We start from the raw sequence: 22,480 nt of genomic DNA, 5'->3' as shown, positions 1-22,480 counted from the left end.
AATCAAGAATTTTTCATCCATGTGGAAACATGCGTCAAGGTACAGCGGTAAGGGCTTTCTCGACTCTTAGGACAACGGAGCAGTGAGGTTTCTTTAAAACAATAATATAGATTCTATTAAGCAATAAATCTTCACTGTTGTGTGTTTATAAAATACAGACAAAAATTTTACGAACCTTAACCTACTTTATATAATTATTTATACAACACGAAAGAATGCCACTCTTTAATTCTTTGTTATTGCTGGAGAAAAGACTGCAACCAGTTCAGACATAATCTATATGACTCCAAACGCGGGTTATGTGTCTTTCTACAATATTTGCAACCATTAACAAAGTTAGGTCATATACAGTGTACTGGTAACCAGTTCGGCTGTAGTAACAATCAACATTAATGCCAAGTGCAACAGCACAATATAAGTACGTTTGTCATTTCTCCTACATAGCAGCTAATATTTTTCAGGGGGAGAAAAGATAAGCTAAGTAGAGCATATTTATAACCTACAGTCTTTGTTTGTAAGAATATCTAAGAAGTTTAAGATTCCAAATATAGATATATCTGATCAAACTCACTTCCGATTTTTCTGCCACGGTTATTACACAAGTTTCAATGTATGTTTCGCCAACGTGAAAAATTAATGTTAAGAAAAATCATTTTGAATAAATAATGTAAAATTTCACAATTCAATATAATTTGAATATTTAAATTGAATCTTAATTTTTATTTATAACAATAAAGAAATCAACAAAAAGAAACCAGTGATAATCAAAAAAAATAATATTTTTCCTTCATTGATATTCATCATGTATTGATAAAGTATTTCTTTCTTTATTTATTTATAAAGAAGTATTTATTCTTTTATTTATTCAGTGACTTAGGCATAAAATGTTCTGCTCTTACAAATATTTAAATTGATTAATTCTGCAGACGAACCCCGCGCTCTATCTTGTATTTGCTTAATAAAACGTTGACCTCCCCAAAGCGGGTCTAATCAAGAAGAAAAAAATTGGGAGAATCCCCATTGCTTCTGAAAAAATTGATACACGTCTACATCCCAAAAGCTTTTATAAACTTGCACTTTTTGTATTAGAAAGGCATGAAATTTTGAATGGGTTCTTTTCTATAGTTCTGACCCTGTCTCGGTTACAAATGGATCACACTCTTGTCTTGCGAAGGAAATAAGAACGACCATCAGGCAAACTTGGAATACTGTTTCATAAATGAAGGGCGTTGTGATGAAAGAGTTGAAGCAGTGTAGTTTGTTAAGTGGCTTTCAGCGTCTTTAGTTAGAAAAGCAACTAGATATTTCAAAAAGAATTGACAAAATCTATGGAGTCTGATTTCAAATTCGTTCAGATATAATAAAAGTGTAGTTAAAATTTTCGATAGTTAATGGGCAGAAGTTTTCTTCTGCTTATATAGAAGTTTTTGAACAAGTTTTTTTCCCGAAAGATATGTTAATAATATTTCCTAATTTGTTTCTTATGAAAATTAATTCTCTAACTCAATCAAATAATATTTTAGTAGTGTCCATTAAGCGATGAAATCTTCTATGTCATGAAATACAGACAAATATTTACAGATTTTACGTGTCCTAACCTACCTTATATGATTATTTATACAACACAAATAATGCTACTGTTTTTGTTATTGCTAAGACATTATCTATATGACCCCACATGCGGGTTACGTGTTTTTCTACATGTACAATATTCGCAACCATTAACAAAGTAAGAGCATATACATGTACAGTGTACTAATAACCAGTTCGGCTGAAGCGACTATCACTATTAATGCCATATAGTATACGTACGTCTTACATTTTTCCTTCATAGCAGCTGATATTTTTCAGTGGAGTAAAAATAAGCCAAGGTAGAGCATTTTCAATCTGCAATGTGCTTTTGTTTGTAAGAATATTTAAGAAGTTTTAGATTCCAAATATAGTTATATCAGATCAAACTCACTTCCGATGACTGGAATGTTTACTTAAAAGTATTACAAATTGAAAAGTGATTCTTAAGAAGTTTGTCATTTGAAAAGGAAAAAGTGGGCATGAGTTAGATTTCCAGATGAAGTCAATATTTCCCAACCACTGTACATTTATAAATTCGGTGTTACCCATCCAACCTCCATCCGCCAACCCCACACTCCATCTCGGTCATGTTTCTGCCACGGTTATTACACAGGTTAGTAAATAAAACAAGTTTCTCAAAGTAAAAATTAATGTTTAAAATATCGTTTTGGGGTTAAAAAAAATTACAATATCATGATTCAGTATTAAAATATTTTGAATCTTTATTTTTATTCATAACAAATAAGAAGTCAATAAATAGACAACGGTAATAATCAAAAAATATTTTCTCTTTATTGATATTCATCGTGTATTGATAAAATATTTATTTATTTATCTATTTATTCATAAAGATATATCTATTCCTTTATTTATTCAGCGACTTAGGCATAAAATGTTCTGCACTTACAAATATGTAAATTGCTTAATTCTGTAGACTAACCCCGCGCTCTATCTTGTATTTGCTAAATAAAACGTTGACCTCCTCAAAGCGGGTCTAATCAAGAAGAAAAAAATGGGAGAATCCCCATTGCTTCTGAAAAAATTGATACACGTCTACATCACAAAAGCTTTTTCAAACTTGCACTTTTTTGATTAGAAAGGCATGAAAAGTTTGAATAGGTCCCTTTCTGTAAATATTGCTTCTGAATAGTACCTTGAACCAATTTAGTTTTCGTGGTCATTTTGGCAAATGAAATAAAATTGTAAAATATTGTTCAGTTATATGGAAAGGATTAGAGCAGTAAACCCGAATCTTAATTATCAAACTTCAATGTTCTGCCCTTGTTGATCCCATAAGTTTATAAGGTAACGAAGTTTTAGCAATGAGCATGTAAAAATTGTGAATGAGAAAAATATGGACCATCAAATAAAAATCTTAGCTCTGTGTCAAATTTTATCTCCATTTTCAATTGCAACGGTAAGTAAAACTGACGAATTATACTTTTCGAAAGGATCATTAAAAGTAAGACTTTTCACAGTTTTATAGTTGTTAAGAATATTTCTTTTGAAATGCAAACATTTTAATTAAGAGGGAAAACATTATTTTATTTTCGTTATTTTTTTCACTTTCTTTCTTATAAAAAATATCTTATTTTCTATTTTTTCCTCTTATATATTAATTTCACATGCAAGCAAATGTTTTATTATACACCCCGCTTGAAAAGTGGGAGGGTATACTGTATGTCCGTCCGTCTGTCTGTTTTTCATTCAATAACAGTTTAACTTTAGTAGAAAACAAGAAAAACAAAAGTGAAAGTGGTCGAGGAAGAATTTTTAATAAAGAATTAATTTTAATAAACAACTTATTTTAGTTCTAAAATCAAATACTGATGGAAAAAGCGTTTGTGTTTATTTAAAATACATGCGCGAGCGGAATAATTTTTTGAATTTTGTAGCCTCCGATTTTTAGTGGTTTACCAACTTCTGTGAATGTTGGGGAGAAAGAATACGAAAACCGTCTAATCTATACGCTTACGGTTAGTGACGTCAACAATGACGCCTATGTCTGCAATTCTGCTGGAACAACCCCTACTCTTGCTCGGACAGAAACAGAGTTCAGGGTTCTGATAGATCCAAAAACTGGAAGTAAGATATTTTTCCTTTTTTTTAACTAACCAATAAGCAATATTTCGAAAATCTCAATAGCAAGTTATACTACCCTGAATGGTGAACTTTGAATAAGAGTTCAATGCCATCTATGAGTACATCTGCGGACATCAAGAAAAGATACAGGAACACATTTCACTACCTTAATCTTCCTCATGAATGCTTTCATATTTTTATTATTCTTATCTCACAGCTTTATTTATAAATTTCATTTATTTAATGACAGGACAATTATTATGTAATTTAAGCCTATGGAGTTTATGCCCACAACGCCTCACCTGGTACGGCAGCGTCTCCAAACGTCATGTTTGATTTTGCCACGCAGTGATTTTAATCACCATAAGGTGTAAGCCTAGTACCGGAGGATAATCTCGAAGTGCATTATTCCACAACGCCTCAATTTACTGGTACTTCCGGTACATGCGCACGCAATAACTTGAGTTTCAATGATTAATTATTATCACTTTCTGACAAAGTTTTTTCTTTAAAAAAGAAAAAATATATAAATAATCCAATAAATCATTTCTTAAAGATGTTGTGTCTGTGGATGCAAGGACAGCTACAGCCAATCAACTTGTGTATACAGTTTCATCACGTGATTTGCTCAACCACTCCCCATTGACCTATACTCTAAGGGCTGTTCCAAACACAAACTGCTTTTCTATCGATTCCAGTAAGTAATTGAATTTTAGCATAAGAGCAAATCTTTTTGAATTAATTATAAAAACAACTCTCGTTTTATGTATGTACAAAAATGTTTTATACAATATGTATATGTTACTTTCCTACTGCTCAAAGTTTTTTTTTAGTTATTACAACCAAATAATCATAGAGAAAGGACACCCAACCTAACTTAGCTGCAATAATGTACTCTTCTCCAATTTTTTTATGATCCGGGATCGATAGATCCGAGGCGTATAATGTTTTTAGCTCACCTGAGCCGAAGGATCAAGTGAGCTTTTCTGATCAAAATTTGTCCGTCTGTCGTCGTTGTCGTTGTTGTCGTCGTCGTAAACTTTTCACATTTTCGACTTCTTCTCAAGGGCTGTTTCAATCAAACTTGGCACAAAGTATCCTTGCTTTGTTCAAATAAAGGGCTACGCCCTTTTCCAAGGGGAGATAATTATGAATTAGAGAAAAATTAATGGCATTTTTAAAAAATCTTCTTCTTAAGAACCACTGGGCCAGGAATTTTTTTGGTAATGTAGATTCAAATTTGTTCAAATCATGACCCCCGGGGCTAACTCTCCCAAGTTTTACATTGGAATATATAGGAAAAATCTTTTAAAATCTTCTTCTCCATGCAGAACCACTGGGCCAGGAAAGCTGAAACTCATGTGGAATCATCCTCAGGTAGTGTGGATTCAAGTTTGTTCAAATCATGACCCCCGGGGCTAGGGTGGGGCCAAAATGGCCGACCCAAGTTTTACATAGGAATATATAGGAAAAATCTTTAAAAATCTTCTTCTCCAGAACCACTGGGCCAGGAAAGATGAAACTCATGTGGAATCATCCTCAGGTAGTTTAGATTAAAGTTTGTTCAAATCATGACCCCCGGGGCTAGGGTAGGGCCAAAATCGCCGACCCAAGTTTTACATAGGTATATAGAGGTAAACCTTTAAAAATTTTCTTTTCAAGTACTTCAAAGCTATGATTAGTGATATTTATATGGAATCATCCTCAGGTATGTAGATTCAAATGTTTTTGTGTGCTCAGGTGAGCTGTTTCTTGTTGTTCTATCTGTTTGTCTGTTTATCTGTTTGTCTGTCTGTCTGTTGTCAACTTTAACCTTTGCCATAACTTTTGAACCATATGAGATAGAGACTTCGTATTTGGTAAGCATACTTCACTAATGAAGTTCTTTTAAATGACACCAGGGTCAATGACCTTGTGACCTTGACTGTGACCCTTATGCTAAAAATAGCTTTTCCAAAACTTTTGCCATATCTTTAGAACCATAGGAGAAAAACAGTTCATATATGGTATGCATACTCCATTAATTATGCTCTTTCAAATGACACCAAGGTCAATAATCTTGTGACTTTGACTGTGTCCTATATGCTATGAATAGCTTTTTAAAACTTTTTTGCCGCCGGGCGCATAGTGTTTCACAAACACATCTTGTTTTATCTGATGTTTTCTGGAGAGGGCTACAATTCCACAGCATCTCCGTAATGGTGCAAAAATATTTTTAATACGGGCGACTGCAGTCAGAATAAATTGTTTTTACATTCAATTTACTTCTAATTAGACGAGATGTTTAATCACTGTCGACAACATAGCCCGTTTAATGCGAAAACCATGTAAAATGAATCTCAGTGTTTTTCTGTCGCTTCTACTTAGCAGCCATGACAGTTCACGCGTGACGTACTGAGACGCGATTGAAATTTAGAATAACTCAATAAAGCAGGTGTCGGTGTTTATAAATAATTGTAATGAATACATGTAGCATCAGTAAAAATTGATAAATAAAACCATTCCATGTGTTATTTTTACGTTAACAGCAATATTTAGTCTTAAAATAAGGTAATTCCAGAGAAATCCGCTCCGTATAGATCCTTAATCTAATTGGCTGCCCCAAAATAAAATCTGTCAAGGTCAGTGAACATGGCAGATGAATTTAATTGTGATGTTGACATGAGACACGAAAAATATGCGATACATGGATTCTCCTGTATATTTTTGGATCGATTTATGTCAGGTAATTAAATTTAACTACATTTTGGAAGTCTGGGTAAGACATGTCAATTAAATAGCCGTTTACTGACAATTTGAGCCGATGGTCCCGCATTGCACCATTACGGAGAATCTAAGGAGTTGTAGCCCTCTCCCCCCCCAAAAAGGGAGAGGGCTACATTATTGCAGCTAAATCTAACTTTATACACAGCAAATTCTAAAGTTCTTTTTTAAGCATTGCAATTACAAACAGTGAACTTATGCACAAGGTTTTGAATTTTAAAAGTGCTATCCCTTTATACCCATACAGGTAGCGGACAGGTGCGGACTACGCGGACCTTGCTGGACGAAACCCAGAGTCCAATAGACCTGTATATTTCTGTCACAGACGGACTAATTTCTGTACAGACCCTTCTAAGCATAGATATCTTAAGTAAGTGAATAATATTTTTTAGATGTCTACTCATAAAATGATATTCAAATAAAATTTCAAATAAAATTCTATATAACATATCTTATTCATTTTTCAAATTTTAATATAATGTGATATTGAAGATAATATAGATCTTAGTTATCCATTCCAACGAAGTTTGGGAATGAAGTAACGCGTCTATAGGGGGTTGAGTATACTAGTGAGTGCATGGTACATGTACTGGAATTTACGTAAGTAATTATTTATATCGGGGTGCACTTGTGTAAGAGGATATTCAGGTTAGTGGTACCCTTATGTAACATTGATTTTTTATAGATTCTGTGGCAAAAAAAAAACCAATGGGTAGTCATCAAATTTAATCACCTATTTTTTCTTTTTGATTGATTAGACTTAAATAACCAACCAAACATAACCAACCTCCCAGCCTCAGTATCTGTTGATGAAGACATTGCACCTGACACCGTCATCTTTACGGTGACGTCACAGGATCTCGATGTAACTGACCCTTTGACCTACACATTCACTGTTAGTCCAATCAGTGCGCAAGGTCTTTTTTCGTTTGATTCTACAAGTAAGTATTCGTTTTGGCTTCACTTGTTCTGAATCTTTGAGTATTTTTCATAATTCTTAAAGTTATAATTGATTTTGTACTCTAAAGGCTTCCATTATGAAGACAGAAGTCTTGTAAGTTAATTTATCATTTTAAAACATTTTAAATAATACATTAAAGACGGTCAGTTTAAGCTGTCATCTACTGGAAAATTGGACTTTGAAACTCTGTCTCGTTACAACGTTTCGTTTACGATATCTGATGGAAAGAGCACAAACGGGCCCTATCCGTTGACTGTGAATGTGCTTAATGTAAACGAAGAATGCTACTTTGACAGACAGGCTTATTATATCAGCGTACTAGAAGGCACGGTAGGTGGACTTTTTTTACTTTTTTTTTCTTTGTTCTTTTGTTGTTATTGTTGTTTTTCCGTCGTTGTTTCTTCCACGTATAATCAACAAATAATAAACATAACAGTCATATAAGAAAATAATACTTCAAAAACATAGTCTCAAATGATACACTGACGAAATTCTTGTTTTTATCGTGCAAGGTTGGAAGTCAGACCATTACTCCTAATTTCGTGGTTCGCGACTATGATGGAACTCAGGCGTACTCACTTTCCTTAGTAAATGGAAACAATAGTGAACGATTTCAAATCGACAGCACCTCGGGGATTATGACCTATGCTGTGGATTATGACGTAGATCAAAATGCAATGCCCTCTTCCGTGCAGTTGACAGTTCAGTGTACAGACTCGCTCGGGAAAACAGGAACTACATTGCTTTTTATGACTATTAGGGTACACTGCCGAGCTTATAAGTACATGTAAATGAAAGAAAAATTTCAAGTATTCTTAGAACAGAAAACTATAATAACATTTTTAGTTAACGCATTTACAAGTGGTTATATATTGTAGAAAATTTTCTTCTATCGAAAGTACATAAAATTATGTCCTAAATATTTAAGTGCCTTAACTCTAAAAGGTATAATTGATTCTCATATACTCTTCAAAAAAGTTGCCAGTGACGTCCCTGTAATAAATTGTCCTTTTACCATTTATATCTCAGGATGCAAATGACAATGTACCGGAATTTTCTCAAGGAACTTATACATTTTATGCCGACCAGTATACCGGTCTGGGAAGTGCTATCGGTCAAATGACGATTACGGACAAAGACAGTGGCAGTAACGCCGAATTCAACTGTGGTGGAAGTCTGGCAAATAGTGCAACCCAAACCAACACCTACTACACGGTGGGGACAGCCTGTGGAGTTTACTTTTTATCCAGAACTGGTCTCTCCTACGGAACAGCGGTATGCTTTTCAGCTAATATCTAGACAATACTGACAGTTGAAGTACGGTATCTCAAACATTCACCAATTTGGAAGTTACAATCACCTAAGTTTAGTATTTCATCCTCGATATATCTATCCAGGGATACCCGGTGTTCCCTTGGTCTAATCGAGTCTGGGATAACGAAATTTGATAACACGTATTAGAAAGGCTGCATTTACTTGCATGATGACTGCTAAATATAAATGCTCTAGGAAAATTCTAATCAGGACAACTGTTTCATTTTTTTAAGCAGAAAAGCTTTGCCAGATCCTAAATATTGCTGTCTTAAAATAGATAAGGAACTGTTCAATTTGAATAGATTACAATGTATACATCAGAAGATTTTTTTTTTATTTCTTATATACATACATCACTTATTGTCCAATATATCCTTCATGCCATTTAAGAAGGGTATCATTTACAAATCAAAATGAGTTGTATTTTTCAAATGTTCTTTTTCAAAGGTAAAATTATTTCTTTAACAACAGATTAGATATTTGGTTACGGCTACCGATAAAGGGACACCAGCTCTAAGTTCCACGACGACAGTCAATATGATTTATATAGAGACCACCACCACCACGCTCTCTACCACCACCACCACTGTAGCTATAAACTCTTCTCTAGACGGCGCAACCATCGCCGCCATAGTACTCGGCTCTCTACTAGGCGCCATTCTTGTCGGAATTCTCCTGTATTTCTTAATCAGGTAATATCTACGCATATATTAATTTCGAAAATTTCAAACTTCCCCAAGTGAAAAAGTTCTTTGTCAATCTCTTTTTTTAACTTTGCGCTTGATTCCTACAGGAAACGTTTTGAAAAGATTTATTTCTAAATAGGATGTACAATGCAAAAACATAATACGTATACAGGATGATAAAAAATTTTAATCAAAGTTCTGATTCCCTGTGTAGCTTGTAATACGAGCTTTGATTAGTTACAAAGTTAGGTGTAAATTTCCGTGCACCCGACTTGAGCCGAGTTAAATAACATGATTTCCTATGTAGCTTGCAACACGAGCTTTGATTGGTTACAAAGTCGGGTGTAAATTCCCGTGCATCCGACTTGAGCGTGACGTCATAGTTTTTTTCTAAAGCAAATAACATGACGTCACGATGTATTGCAGTTCGTTGTAAATCTTATCGATATGTTGAGACATAGTTGACTAGACTTACGTTTACAAAGAATTTGTTTAGAAAAAAAATTCGTTATACAGGTCCAATCAAGTGAGGAGGGAGATTTTCCAAAGGTTGTATTCATACACCAGAGGCCTGGATATAATTATTTCTTATGTAGCTTGTAACATGAGCTTTTATTGGTTACAGACAGAATGCAGACTTATGCATTACAGACTCTGGTATAAATTTCCGTTCACCCGACTTGAGCTCTTTAGTAATCAAACTTGCATGGATGATACATATAAGGATGTAAATTTTATATGCTTTTTTGTGGATAAGTGAAAAAGTTATTTTATATATATATGAGCTTAATGAGCAAACTTGCATGGACGATAAAAATGCAAACTAACATGAATTCGACATACATTTTTCAGATAATGGACCAGGTAAAAGGTAAGGGTGCAGGTCTACTACCAAAAAACTGACAGCCTTATATAACATTGCATAAACCAAACTTGCACAAATGTTGCATCAAGAGATGAAAACTTTCAAATTTGCTTCAGATGCTGGATTTTAATAAGATTTTCATGAAAAAGAACTAGTTTGAAGTTTTTATATAGGTCTATTCTAAAGTATCAGATCAAAATTGCATAAATATTTTCATTTTGGGATGTGCACTTTTTGTTGGTTAGGCCAAATAATAGGTAAATAAAACGTAAATTTTATATGCTTTTATATGCATATGATTTTATATATATACTTTTTCTATGATAAAAACCAAATAACATGACGTCACGATGCATTGTAGTACGTAGTGAATCTTTTCGATAGAATGAGACACAGTTGATGATGTTTTCAAAGAATTTTTAACAATTGTAATTTCCAAGTTCTTATTTACCCCCGGGTTGTATTCCATACGTATTGTCAATTAACAATTGTAATTTCCATTCTTATGTTGATACGATATAAAAGATAACACAGAGTCTGACACACTTGTTTCATACTTGGATACTTTACTTGAAAAAGACGTTAATGGTAATCTGACAACCAAGCTCTATATGATAAACGTGATGACTTTAACATTCTATATTCAACTTCTCTAACTTATGTAGCAATATACTTTCATCATCTGCATACGAATTTTATGTATCTCAGTTGATTCGATACGCAAAAGCATGCTCTACGTAGGAACAATATCTAAAACGAGGTAGATTATTGAAAAACAAGTTAGTGAAACAAAAATATCAGCAGTCTGGTTTAAAGTCATCCTTTCATAAGTTCTATGGTCGATACAATGACCTTGTCAGCAAATTAGCATTGCGTCAAATACTGACTGACGTTTTTATACTAATTGTTAATCCATATTATTTTTTCCCGATCGTAACAAGAAGCACACGACGGGTGTGACCAGTGGGCAGGGGATGCCCATTCCTCCATGACACCTGATCCCACATCTGATGTTTTAAAGGTCGGTGTTTGCTCTGCTCCTATTTTTGCTTTGTTTTGGGGACTTTTAATCTTGAATACTGTTCGTTATCTCTATATGTTTCATACACCCTTCGGCTTCACGGTCTATGGAATAAAACCCGGGATAAATCCCCGTCGGCCTCAGGGTGTAGGGAATAAAACCCGGGGTAAATCCCCGTACACCCTTGTTTGAACCTGGATAACTAATAATGTCATTTGCTGATATCCCTTTGGTATTCCAGTTAATGAAGTAAAAGAGAGTGGGCATAACGTATTAATACACAAGAATTATCTTATGTTAATAACTGAATAAGACTAAAATATTAGGTATTTACAGATTCCATTGTATACAAATAGAATGCAACAAATTTATGCATTTTATTGTAAAAATTTGATTTTCTTCACTTGTTTATTGCTCCATTGAGCAACAAACAAATTGTCATTTGTATCTGTACATAGTCCCCTTGGTAGACTCAGTCCACAGTCTATATAACGGAGGAAGTGCCCATCCTGGTCTATGATGTGGACACAGTCATTGTAATAATCAGCTGTAAGGATGTGACTCTGGCTGTCTGTGATGATTCCTTGTGGACTGAATGATTGGTTCTTTGGAGCAGGAGTATGTCCAGTGTACCTGAATCTCAGTTTTCCGGCCTGATTTACCACCACTACTGCTCTACTTTCATCATTAGACACACAGATATCCAGGTTCTTGTTCTCAGTAATGAATTTGTAATAATAAATACCAACTGAATAGAGAGGTTTACGTTCATTATCAAACTGAATGGTTTGTTTCTCTATTGAACCAGAGTAACGGACAACTTTTGATTGTTTGTCATCATCACTGATCATGATGACTAGGAGGTCACCAGAGGAGGTACTACAGACACCTTTAGGTCTCTAGTTCTGTAGTCTGATCACATCTTCTATCTTCTCATTCTTTACAATGTTCACAGTTCTATCATGATAATCAGTATAAACTAGATCTCCATTTTTGGTAACTGCTATGTCGTATGGTATGTTCCCTGACTTGGTTCTGATTGACTTGAGTAGTGATCCCTGATTGATGCTGTAGAGGTTCATGGTTCTATCATTTCCTCTTGTCCAGATTTCTTCATCACTCGGACATGCCACGTTGTAAAGTTGATCATTCCAAGTATCTATGGTTGTGACAGTCTCTGGTTCATCCAGAAGCTGTTTGACTGGAGGAGAGGATCTAACTTCTGGTGATTTCTGTGTTGTTTTCATGCTGTAGCCATGTTTTTCTGATGTTAAAGAACTTGATGATAAGGCTCCAAACATTTTACTAAGTTCTTCCCCTTGGATTTTTCCTGGAATGAATTTAGGTACAGATGGTATAATTTTGTGTGGAAGATTTCTGTACGTGTGTAGGTTTGACATGACATTTAATAGTTTTGACATGTCATTGGTATCTATTGCAGTTTCCATTGAATTTATTTCATCCTTGATTTCAGAAATGTTCTTGTTTATTTCATCCAGATGTTTCTGTAGAGTTTGTAACTGTGTGTTTTTCATCTCATCAACTTCAGCCTTAAGTCTCTTGACAAGTTTGTCAATTTCTCTGTGCCAGTCCTCTCCGTGTTTTGTTATGGCTGTTGAGAGATCTCCATATTCCTTTTCTAACTGACTCATTCTGTTTTGTACATCAGAGGCAATGTTTTGGTACATGGGATAAATTGTTTCATTTAATTTCTTTCTTTCTTTTATAATCAATCCCTTCTTTTCATTCAGAACTCTCAAGATTTTAGATAATTCATGACCTAAATGTTGATTAGATTCAAGGCAGTTGCTGCAGACAGGAATGGCACATTTTTTACAGTACATATCACATCGTTCTTTGTTATGAGATTTACATTTAGGGTGGATGGGAGTAGATTTCCTGTCCTTGAAGTCAACAATTTTATGAGGTTTTGAGAGATCAGCTGAAACATGTTCTCCCACACAGGCTTTACACAGGTTGACAAGACATGTATTACAGTGCATTTGTATCAAAGCGGTCTCACACAGGTTACATCGCATCACGTCCTGGGCACTGGTATGGGGGTCCATGATTAGATTTTATGACTGAAGCATAAAACAATCATCATTAATGATTATATATTTATTGACTGATTTACGGAAAATCTATTGAGTATTGTGAAGTATGACCTTTGTCTGATTAGATTACTATCTTTTGTATATTTGTATGTAAAAATTAGGTCCACTACTAAAATTCTGTGAGGTCATAGGATTCACGGAGCAATCACTTGACGTCAAGTGACGTGAAAACTAGATTTCAAACCCTTAAGCTTTTTCACAGTTCTAAATGTCTTTCTTTTTTTTATTTTTAGACTTTTCTTGTCTTTTTTCTATATATTATTTAGAGAACGAGACGGGTTCTGTATCGTAGATACAAATTTGGGGGTGGACAAGTGCGTAGCACGAGTCTCCTTCCCCAAATTTGTATCTAGATACAGAACCTGTCGAGTTCTCTAAATGATTTGTGACACGATCAATCAAAAAGAGCTCCGCCCACTTTATAACGTTGCAGCATCCAAACTTCCGCCAGAGTTCTGTAGATGAGACCCCGACGGGGAGTACGCATCCGCAGTATATATATTTCCACGGAAAACGTAAAATTCGGTCAGATTAGTTTTGACAATTTAACGGGGTAGACGTAATCGAGTGATAGTCAGTCTTAATGGATAAGGTGGATGATTTAACCATTATTGTTGTGAGCTTGTTGTGTGAAAATGTTATCTGTAAATAAATTAAGCCATGTGAAAAAACCGCGCAAGTTTAGAAAATTATCTCACCTGTATGAAATACAACCAAGACAGTCAAGATTCAGCTTTCCACTGAAATTTTGTCTATCCCCGCCGTTCATTTCATACTAGGTTTACGTTTGTAGATTTTCATTCTCCATATTTGTAACTCGTTCGAAATTTGCAATGATTACTTTAATTTTTGATTTGAATTTTAATTAATATTATTCTGACCTTGAGTACTTCTTAAATTTCTAATGCACTTTTAAAATAGTTTCCAATCTTTTGCATAATCTTTAAATATTGTTTTCTGTAGTTAATTTATCCAAACATCTGAACTCTGGTCACTCCAATCTCATTGGTTGCTTCTTTCTCCCAACCAAATACATCTTCCGATAAACAAGTAAACAACCGCATTCAAATGAATGGTATATTCTGGGAATCGTTCGATCAGGTTAAAAGGTTAACCTAGCGGCCAGCATCAATGTTTATTTATATCTTTAGAAGCTAGTTATATCTTAGTTATATCTCCGCCAGAGAGTGCAAATACACAAAAACGTGTTACCATTCTTTTTTAGTGCAATTTTTGTTACAATGAAGCGCATTGAAGTGGTAAAATTTTCCGTTTGGATGGAACGTTTTGAGCTATCTTTAGACACGCCCATTTCTTTAGAAAGGAAAAATCGGTCAAATGATTCAATCGAATACCTGTAGAACAGGTATTCCATAAATATAATAGCCAATCAAATTGACGGTCTACATAAACACCGAGTAAGCACGTGTTCGACTGATACATGTGTTTTATGCTAACTCCAATAAACATGATAAAATCATAATTATGTACATATTCGTTTCAATGCGTGTTTTACAGAAGAGGGGACTCTATATATAGCTCTTTCATATTTAAAAATCTTCATTTTAGTGTAAATCATGTTGCTTGTCGCGGAAAGTGGGGTGTACTAAAACATTACGACGAATATTTCTTTCTCGTTTCTAAAGAAATGGGCGTGTCGTTATGTTATAATTGACGTTCAAAACATGACTCAGAACGTTTCATCCAAATGGAAAATTTTACCATTTCAATGTGCTTCATTGTATGATACTATCGATGGAAAGTCCATTTCACCGATCGGACCGGCGAGCAGAAAATCCATATCAAACCGAAAGTAACGTTTGTATAAAGTTTAAATGTTAATTTACTTGATTTTATTTAAATATTCATTTAAAATGATTCTTCAATGTCATTTGTGGTCTAATTTCTTTTTTTAGTTACCTAAAATGGGCTCTATTAGATTTAAAAGAAAAAGGTCATAAACAGGCACGAAACATTCTTCAATGACAATATGTGAACTCGCATAAACGTATTTTAAATATTTGATAAATAGAATACTACATACTAAAAGCCATATCATATGTCACATCAGCACTCGGGTACCATATCAGCACTCGGGCCTTCGCCCTCGGGCTTATATGCGGCCTCTCGGTCTGATATGACATATCATATAGATTTTAGTATGTAATATTCTCTAAATATTAAATGTATAAGGTTCATATAATCCTTTGAGAATGAAATTTTATTCCCATTAAAGTCTGTAATTATGAAATTTCAGTGACTCTGAACTGTTATGCAAAGAAACATCAAGAGTGTCTTACCCGACTTCAGTGAAGGCAGCCGTCCTTTAATAATCTCTAAGTGCAGTCTATCTCTATACACCCTGATCACGTGACACACTTGTGTAATCTACCTGTGAGATAAAAAACCACAACTTAAAATGTAGGAATTAAGTACATGTGTAGATAATTTCATGTTAATTTAATGCATTAGAAAATATATACTGTATATGAATATGTATAAAAAGAACATTGATTTCTGCACGAAAATTTAAAAAAAACTTTGTATTCACATTTTAACAATCAAAGGAATTATATCTGTAGAAAACATATAAATACTTTTAAAAAAAACACACAACTTAAAAGTACAGTAAAGTTTTGTAATACTTAATATCAGAGAGGATGAACTTTAACCCTGAAAAAAGAAACAGTTATAGTGCTCTTTAAAGTTACATGTGTAGAAACAAACTTGGATTTTAGGTTTAAAATTTATTTTACAAAGGTTTTGGGCCCTGTCTGCTATGATAGATTCAGACCGACTACTAGTTAGTCTGTGGCAAAGAAAAAGCTAGTGTAGAATTTTGAATTGAGTGTGTTTTTTAAAATTTCAACTCTAAAAATATGGCTTGAATTCAATTTACATCTTCATAGCCTTTTGAGCAAGCATAATGCTCATTTTATATAAAATTGATGGTTTTTATATATATGCCCTTCTATGAATATGGCCTGGGCATATAGTGTTTGTTATGTCCGTCTTCCGTCCTTCCGTCTGTCCATCCGACACACTTTGCGTTTAGCTCATTTCAGAGCTAAGTTTCAAAGAAACTACTTAAGGTATTTTTTTAAACTTCATGCTGATAGAGTTTGTTGAGAGCTATGCAACTGCATCAACATTTTTGGACGTTGACCTTGCCTTCGATCTTGACCTTACTTTTTTAAAGTTAGTGTTTAGCTCAGTTTTAAAGATTCCATTCAAGATACATGTAGTTTGATCAACTTCATATGTTGATACGTACTGGTGTAAGCTATTCAAATGCATCAACATTTTTTACGTTCACCTTCCTTTGACCTTGAACTCATTTTTGTTAAGTTAGTGTTTAGCTCAGTTTTAAAGATAGCATTCAAGATAGTGTCCAACTTTTGGAGCCAGGCACATTAATAGAAGAAGAAGTCATAAGTTTACATGAAATTAAAGGGGGTTATAATTACATGTACAGTGCATATTGAAATCAAGTGAATGCTTTATTTTGTTATGTAAAAGGTTGTGTTACACCGGTGCTTGTCTTGGATCGGCTCCATGTGATTTTATGAAATGCTGCAAGAACAGTCCAGCAACGTAAGCAATGAATTTCAAGCTTTGACGCATTTTCATAGTGTAACTTATAACATGGACAGTACTTTAATCAGGTCATTATCTTTTTTTTTAATATTCATGAAGCAGCATACATATTTAAGTATTTGAAAGGTAATATTGAAGAAGAAATAGGATAGGATAGGATTCAACATGTCTGATGAACAGGCCTGAAATTCTACCAAAAACTCGTTACTATTTATTAATCACTGTACAGTAAGATTATGCACATGCAATAGTATTTTTCTTTCTTTCATTTTGCAGAGAAAAGTATCCTCCAAAAAGGTAATCTGAACGAACAACCAAAATCTGGTCTAGCACATGAAAGTGCAAGAATGACGTTTTTCTTTTAAATTTTGAATTATGTGTAGGTTGATCTAAATAAAATGTTTACAAATAAAATTCCATGTACCTAAGATACATTTCACTATTGTCTGAAAAAATAGCAATACATTTTTATGAATATCAACTTAAAACAAAAACATGAATAAATGTTTGCTCATCATAATTATATATTTAGATCTACATTTCTTTATTTCATGAAATAATCGCCAGAAATTAGCTTTAGTTTGTGCAATATTTTGAAATGTATATTTTACACAATCGTATGTACTGGGGCATTATACATTATAGATTTTAAGGATACCTATGAAATATACATTCTTAAACGTTTCATGTAGATAACCAATAATCGCAAGAAATTAGCTTTAGTTTGTGCAATATTTTGAAATGTATATTTTACACAATCGTAGGATCCAAATTAATACTGCTGAAGAAATGAAATACTGGAAAAACGGTAAGTTCGCTCATTACATGTACTGGGGCATTATAGAGCTTTTTTTTTCATTATAGATATTTAGGATACCTATGAAATATACATTCTTAAACGTCATGTTACTTGTAGATAACCAGGACTACTGGAAAGAAATTCCAGCAAGGTAAATTAATAATAAATTTCAATATACTAGTAAAAGGTCCAAATTTAGATAGATATTCTATAAAAGTAAATGTTAACCTACATATTAATATACATGCCTATGTTACCATTATTTCTTTTAAAAGTTCTAAATAAGTTGCATGCATTTATGTGCATGTATATTATATAAACATTTTTTTTTATAGATTCATCCAATTTTTTAATTGTGCATTCTCACGGTGTGCCAATGTTCATTTCATTTCATTTGATATGAAATTGATTTTGATTTTTTTTACAATAAGGAAAAAGATGTATAGAAATTTTCAAGCATATACATGTATTTTCGAATAACTAAGTGGATGAGAACCAGTTCATCAACTTGAGATAGATAAATACATTTATCTAAATTTTTCATTGAGCTTTGTCGCTTAGCGTGATCACCTTTGTTCTGTTTTCCTTTTTTTCTATCTAAACGGAGAAGGAAAATATATACGTATGTAGTAAAGAATTAAATTATTTTGGAAATGTTTGTTAGAATAGTTCCTCATTTTAAAATTAATACTTGAGAGATGTCAAACTTGAACCATAAAAATATATTCTTGAAATAAAAATAAAAACTTGGAATTAATTTTGTTTGACATGTATTTAACAGAATTCCCCTCGATAAAATTAAAGTCCTGTATTTTGGGTATCATTGTCAGCTGCTTTTCAATTAAAATTGAACTCGTCAATTTACTTACCTTGTAATTGGACATTTGCAGAATTATTTTGTTTAAAATTTTCTGATTGTACACACAAGTACTCTGAAGTTGACATCAAAAAGATGCTTGAGTGTCTGATTAACCATATCTATGTGGATTTGGAGACCAATTCTTCCTACAATCTTTTGGAATTACTATGGGTACCAACTCTGCTCTGCTATTAGCAGACCTATTTTGTATTCATTCGTAGCAGAATTTGTCCAAAATCTTATTTGTGACAAAAAACACTTACTGTGACCTTCAACACGACATTTAGATACCGGGTATATCGATGACGTATATTGCCAGTTAACAATGGTTATTTCCAGTCTTATGTCAATACGGATATATTACGATGAGCTTGAGGTTAAAAAAAATACCACAAAGTCTGACACATCTGTTTCATATCTGGATATTTTAACTTGAAAACGACGTTAATAGTAATCTAACAACCAAGCTTAAAATGATAAACGTGATGACTTTAACATTTCAATCGTCAACTTCCCTTACTTATGCAGAAATATACCTTCATCACTCTCAGTTGATTCGATACGCTAGAGTATGCTTTACGTATATATAATTTCTAAAATGAGGTAAATTATTGACAAATTAGTTGCTGAAAAAAGAGTATAAGCAGTCTCGTTTAAAGCCATCATTTCATTAGTTTTGTGGTCGATTCAATGACCTTGTCAGCAAATACAATCTATCATTGAGTCAAATGCTGACGGACGTTGTTCATACTAATTATTAGACCATTATTTACACACAATTGATGGTTGTTCCGTTATTTCCCGATGATGACAAGGAGCACACCGCGGGTGTGTCCGGTCAGCAGGGAATGCTAACTCCACCATGGCACCTGATCCCACATCTGATGTTTTGGAGGCCCGTGTTTGCTCTGCTTCCATTTTGAATTGTTTTATGGACTTTTAATCTTCGATACTGTTTGTTATCTCCATATATTTCATGCGAGAATGACTGTTATAACAAACTGAATGTGTTAGCGTGTGTGTTGTGACAAGTGCTTGATCAAAAATGCAAACAGTAGATGTATACCCATCAATGAATTATCATTCATTAACTAATCAAAATTCACGTACTTACCAGCATAACTTGTTTAAGAATAAAGTCATTTGGAATTGTGGAATTGTTTTAAAAAGTATTGTATGTCATAGGTATGGAAGACGTGAGTACCCAGACTTTCCACAGGCCTCAGGGTCCCAAATGGACCGAATTTCACCTTCAAACATACCTGTAGACTTTGGATCACGTGGTCGGATTTATCCAATCACGAGACCTCCCCTGCCGATTGGATATTAAACGCTTGATTTTATTTCCTATTAGTAGTATATTAAACTACCATTTGCTTTGATGTTTGATTAGTTTACCAGCAGAGAGTTACGTTTTTTTTTTTGGTCAAAAAATAAATATTTTAGAAAAATATGTAGAAAAAATGATTTGCTTCCAGAAAGTACATTAGGTAATTGCACTGCAGTGTGATAAAGAAATAAAACTTATTTATATTTATTTTGTCGTTTTTGTTATTTTTGTCCAGTGATATCCCTGAAAGACGTATCAAAACCATAACTGATGAATATTCTTCGGAATATAATCTCCACAATCGATTTTTAAAATTTCACCAAAGCTTTTAAAAGTATATAGTGTATACATACACTGTAGACATCAACAAAACACGATGTTTTAAGCTATGAAGCTTTTAAGCTTTTTAAAAAAAAATACAATTAACATTTTCGTCAGATCAAACGTTTGAGAAATTCAAAAGACAAACCGATTTTTGTTATCATTATGCAAGGTCAAGGGAAAAGAACAATGTAAACATTTACTTTTTTATGTATTATTTTTTTAATTTCATTTGTATTATCATTAATTGTTCAAATTCAAACAGTATTTTTTGGTATAAGAAAGACGTGAATATATGTAATCTAATAGATTATAATTTGTGTTGAATGTTTGAGTAGACAATGACAAATGCTTTGAATTGGCAGTTGAACTCTTTTTTTGGACGGTCCTTCGGATGAAACGGTATAAACCGAGGTCCCGTGTCGCAGTAGGTGCTGGCACGAAAAAGATATCCCTCACTACTCAACGGCCGTAAGTGCCGATGATAGGACGAAATTTGAAGTTCTCCACCGGCAAGTGGTGGCGTCTCCATATGAGTGAAAGATTCTCGAGAGGGACTTTAAATAATATATAATCAATCAATCTTTTTTTTCTATTTTGGATTTTTCACTTCCTTTCCTTCAAAGGTATGTATTGAATGTGTATCTGTTTTTGTTTTGGTTTTTTTTGTGTTTTTTTACATTTTTACTACTAATATGTTTTCTTGCAAAATATAGTCAAATCTAACTTAAACTTAATCATTTGATTATAATTTGTGAATTTTTTTTATCATAGCAGATTAGTGCTAAAAGATACAGATATCTACTAGTATTCAATAAAGTCATTTTTAAGCTTTTAGCTTTACAAGTGAATTAAATTTGAATATGATTTGTGAAATTGCTTATCTTTCTTCAAAGCAGATTAGTGCTAAAAGATACAGACATGTACACATGTATTCAACAACGTCATTTTTAAAAAAAGCTTTTAGCTTTTAAAGTGAAACAATTTTGAGTCAACCGAGTGGATAAAGGTGAAGCATGCGCAGTCAGAAGATACCGGACATTGTGTAACCGTTGAACGTGCTTGTTAGCAATCAAGTGACTGATGAGTAATAGTATCACAAACCTCTAGTCCCGTTTTCAAATAATTTATTTGTCAAACAATTTCCTTTAATCTTCTTTGCTTTAACGTGTAAATAAATTACTTTTCCTTGAACATCTTACTATAGTCATCAGTAATACATGTATTTGTCCATTTTTACAGTTCAATAATATGGTTGTCTTTTTATAATACATGATTTATTATACAATAACAGCTGCTGCTTTTTGATATTTTAAATGTGGCAAGTATATGTCTGTAAAACAAATTTATTGTCACATGCTGTTTATATTGTTTTTAAACAAGATAAAATCAATTTTTCACTTTGTCAACTATTTCTTTAATAACGCTCAGTAGTCCCTAGAATACTGGAACCCAGTGTACTGCAATGAGGTTAATGACATACGAGTGGCACTCACAACACATGCTGGGATCATTTTCCTGTTTTTCCTTCACAGGCGATGCCACAATCATCTTGTGTATCTTGTACAATGTAGCAGTAGAGTCTGAAAATATTTAAACCATTAAAATCAGCACAGACAAAAAAAAACATTGTGACAAGTTTTGTTGCACAAGGAAATTAATTTTATCTTTTTATGCTTTTTCATTGACTATTTGCATAAGTTTCCATCATAATCCTAACAGAAATTAAATACCAATTAAGAACAAACATTTTTAGCTGCCTTGTCTGACCAGGAATACATAATAATCAAACTTTCTCATGGTCTGGTTCTTCAACTCCTATTGGGCCATTGTAGCCCATATACTTTTAGAAAGCGAGCTCGATGACATGCCTGTTTAGGCAATTCACTTCGTGCTTTTTAATGCAGGTGAAGTCTGCTTCTTCTAAACACTTAGTTCGAGTTGCACACCCCAAAGCTGTGGCAACATCTCCTCTCTATGGCAGTTGGCATGTCAATACAGTTTTGACAGGTTTACCTAGAGAGAGAGAGAGAGAGAGAGTAAAATAATACACATTGAAGGGGTACATAAAAATTAGTGTGAGATATATCCTCAGTACTTTACTATAGATTTGTTGATTTTTTTTAAAATCATCTTATTAATGTAAATGAATTTTCAGTATAATCATCTTGATTGCAGAGTAAGTTGACAAAC

The 22,480-nt window shown here is 33.4% G+C and overlaps 2 protein-coding genes across 2 annotated transcripts; one reads left to right on the top strand and one right to left on the bottom strand.

Annotated features, from left to right (window-relative positions):
- The first annotated feature begins 29 nt into the window (after positions 1 to 29).
- LOC134274403 (cadherin-23-like) lies at positions 30 to 19,978 on the top strand. Its single transcript, XM_062756689.1, is given in 13 exon segments — positions 30 to 39; positions 2,040 to 2,185; positions 3,468 to 3,657; positions 3,927 to 4,094; positions 4,211 to 4,351; positions 6,665 to 6,787; positions 7,176 to 7,358; positions 7,518 to 7,708; positions 7,891 to 8,139; positions 8,408 to 8,653; positions 9,164 to 9,384; positions 16,901 to 16,975; positions 19,822 to 19,978. Coding segments are annotated over 13 exon segments (2,088 nt in total). The 3' UTR covers positions 19,967 to 19,978.
- Positions 12,164 to 15,742, bottom strand: LOC134274401 (E3 ubiquitin-protein ligase TRIM45-like). The gene is made up of 2 exons (XM_062756687.1): positions 15,682 to 15,742; positions 12,164 to 13,348 (listed from the first exon to the last, which is right to left on the bottom strand). Exon 2 carries the CDS (start codon positions 13,331 to 13,333, stop codon positions 12,164 to 12,166), a length of 1,170 nt encoding a protein of 389 aa, XP_062612671.1. The 5' UTR covers positions 13,334 to 13,348; positions 15,682 to 15,742.
- Positions 19,979 to 22,480: the final 2,502 nt, after the last annotated feature.

Source organism: Saccostrea cucullata, unplaced genomic scaffold (genome assembly GCF_032062105.1).
Source record: "Saccostrea cucullata isolate Sc308-1 unplaced genomic scaffold, CSIRO_AGI_Scuc_v1 ctg796, whole genome shotgun sequence".
Lineage (NCBI taxonomy): Eukaryota > Metazoa > Mollusca > Bivalvia > Ostreida > Ostreidae > Saccostrea > Saccostrea cuccullata.
Note: the sequence above shows the minus strand (reverse complement) of the source record. Positions and strands in the feature narration are given on the sequence as shown.

Bases quoted from the DNA above. Each gene is read 5' to 3' on its own strand.
- LOC134274401 (XM_062756687.1), bottom strand. From the start codon at position 13,333: ATGGACCCCCATACCAGTGCCCAGGACGTGATGCGATGTAACCTGTGT.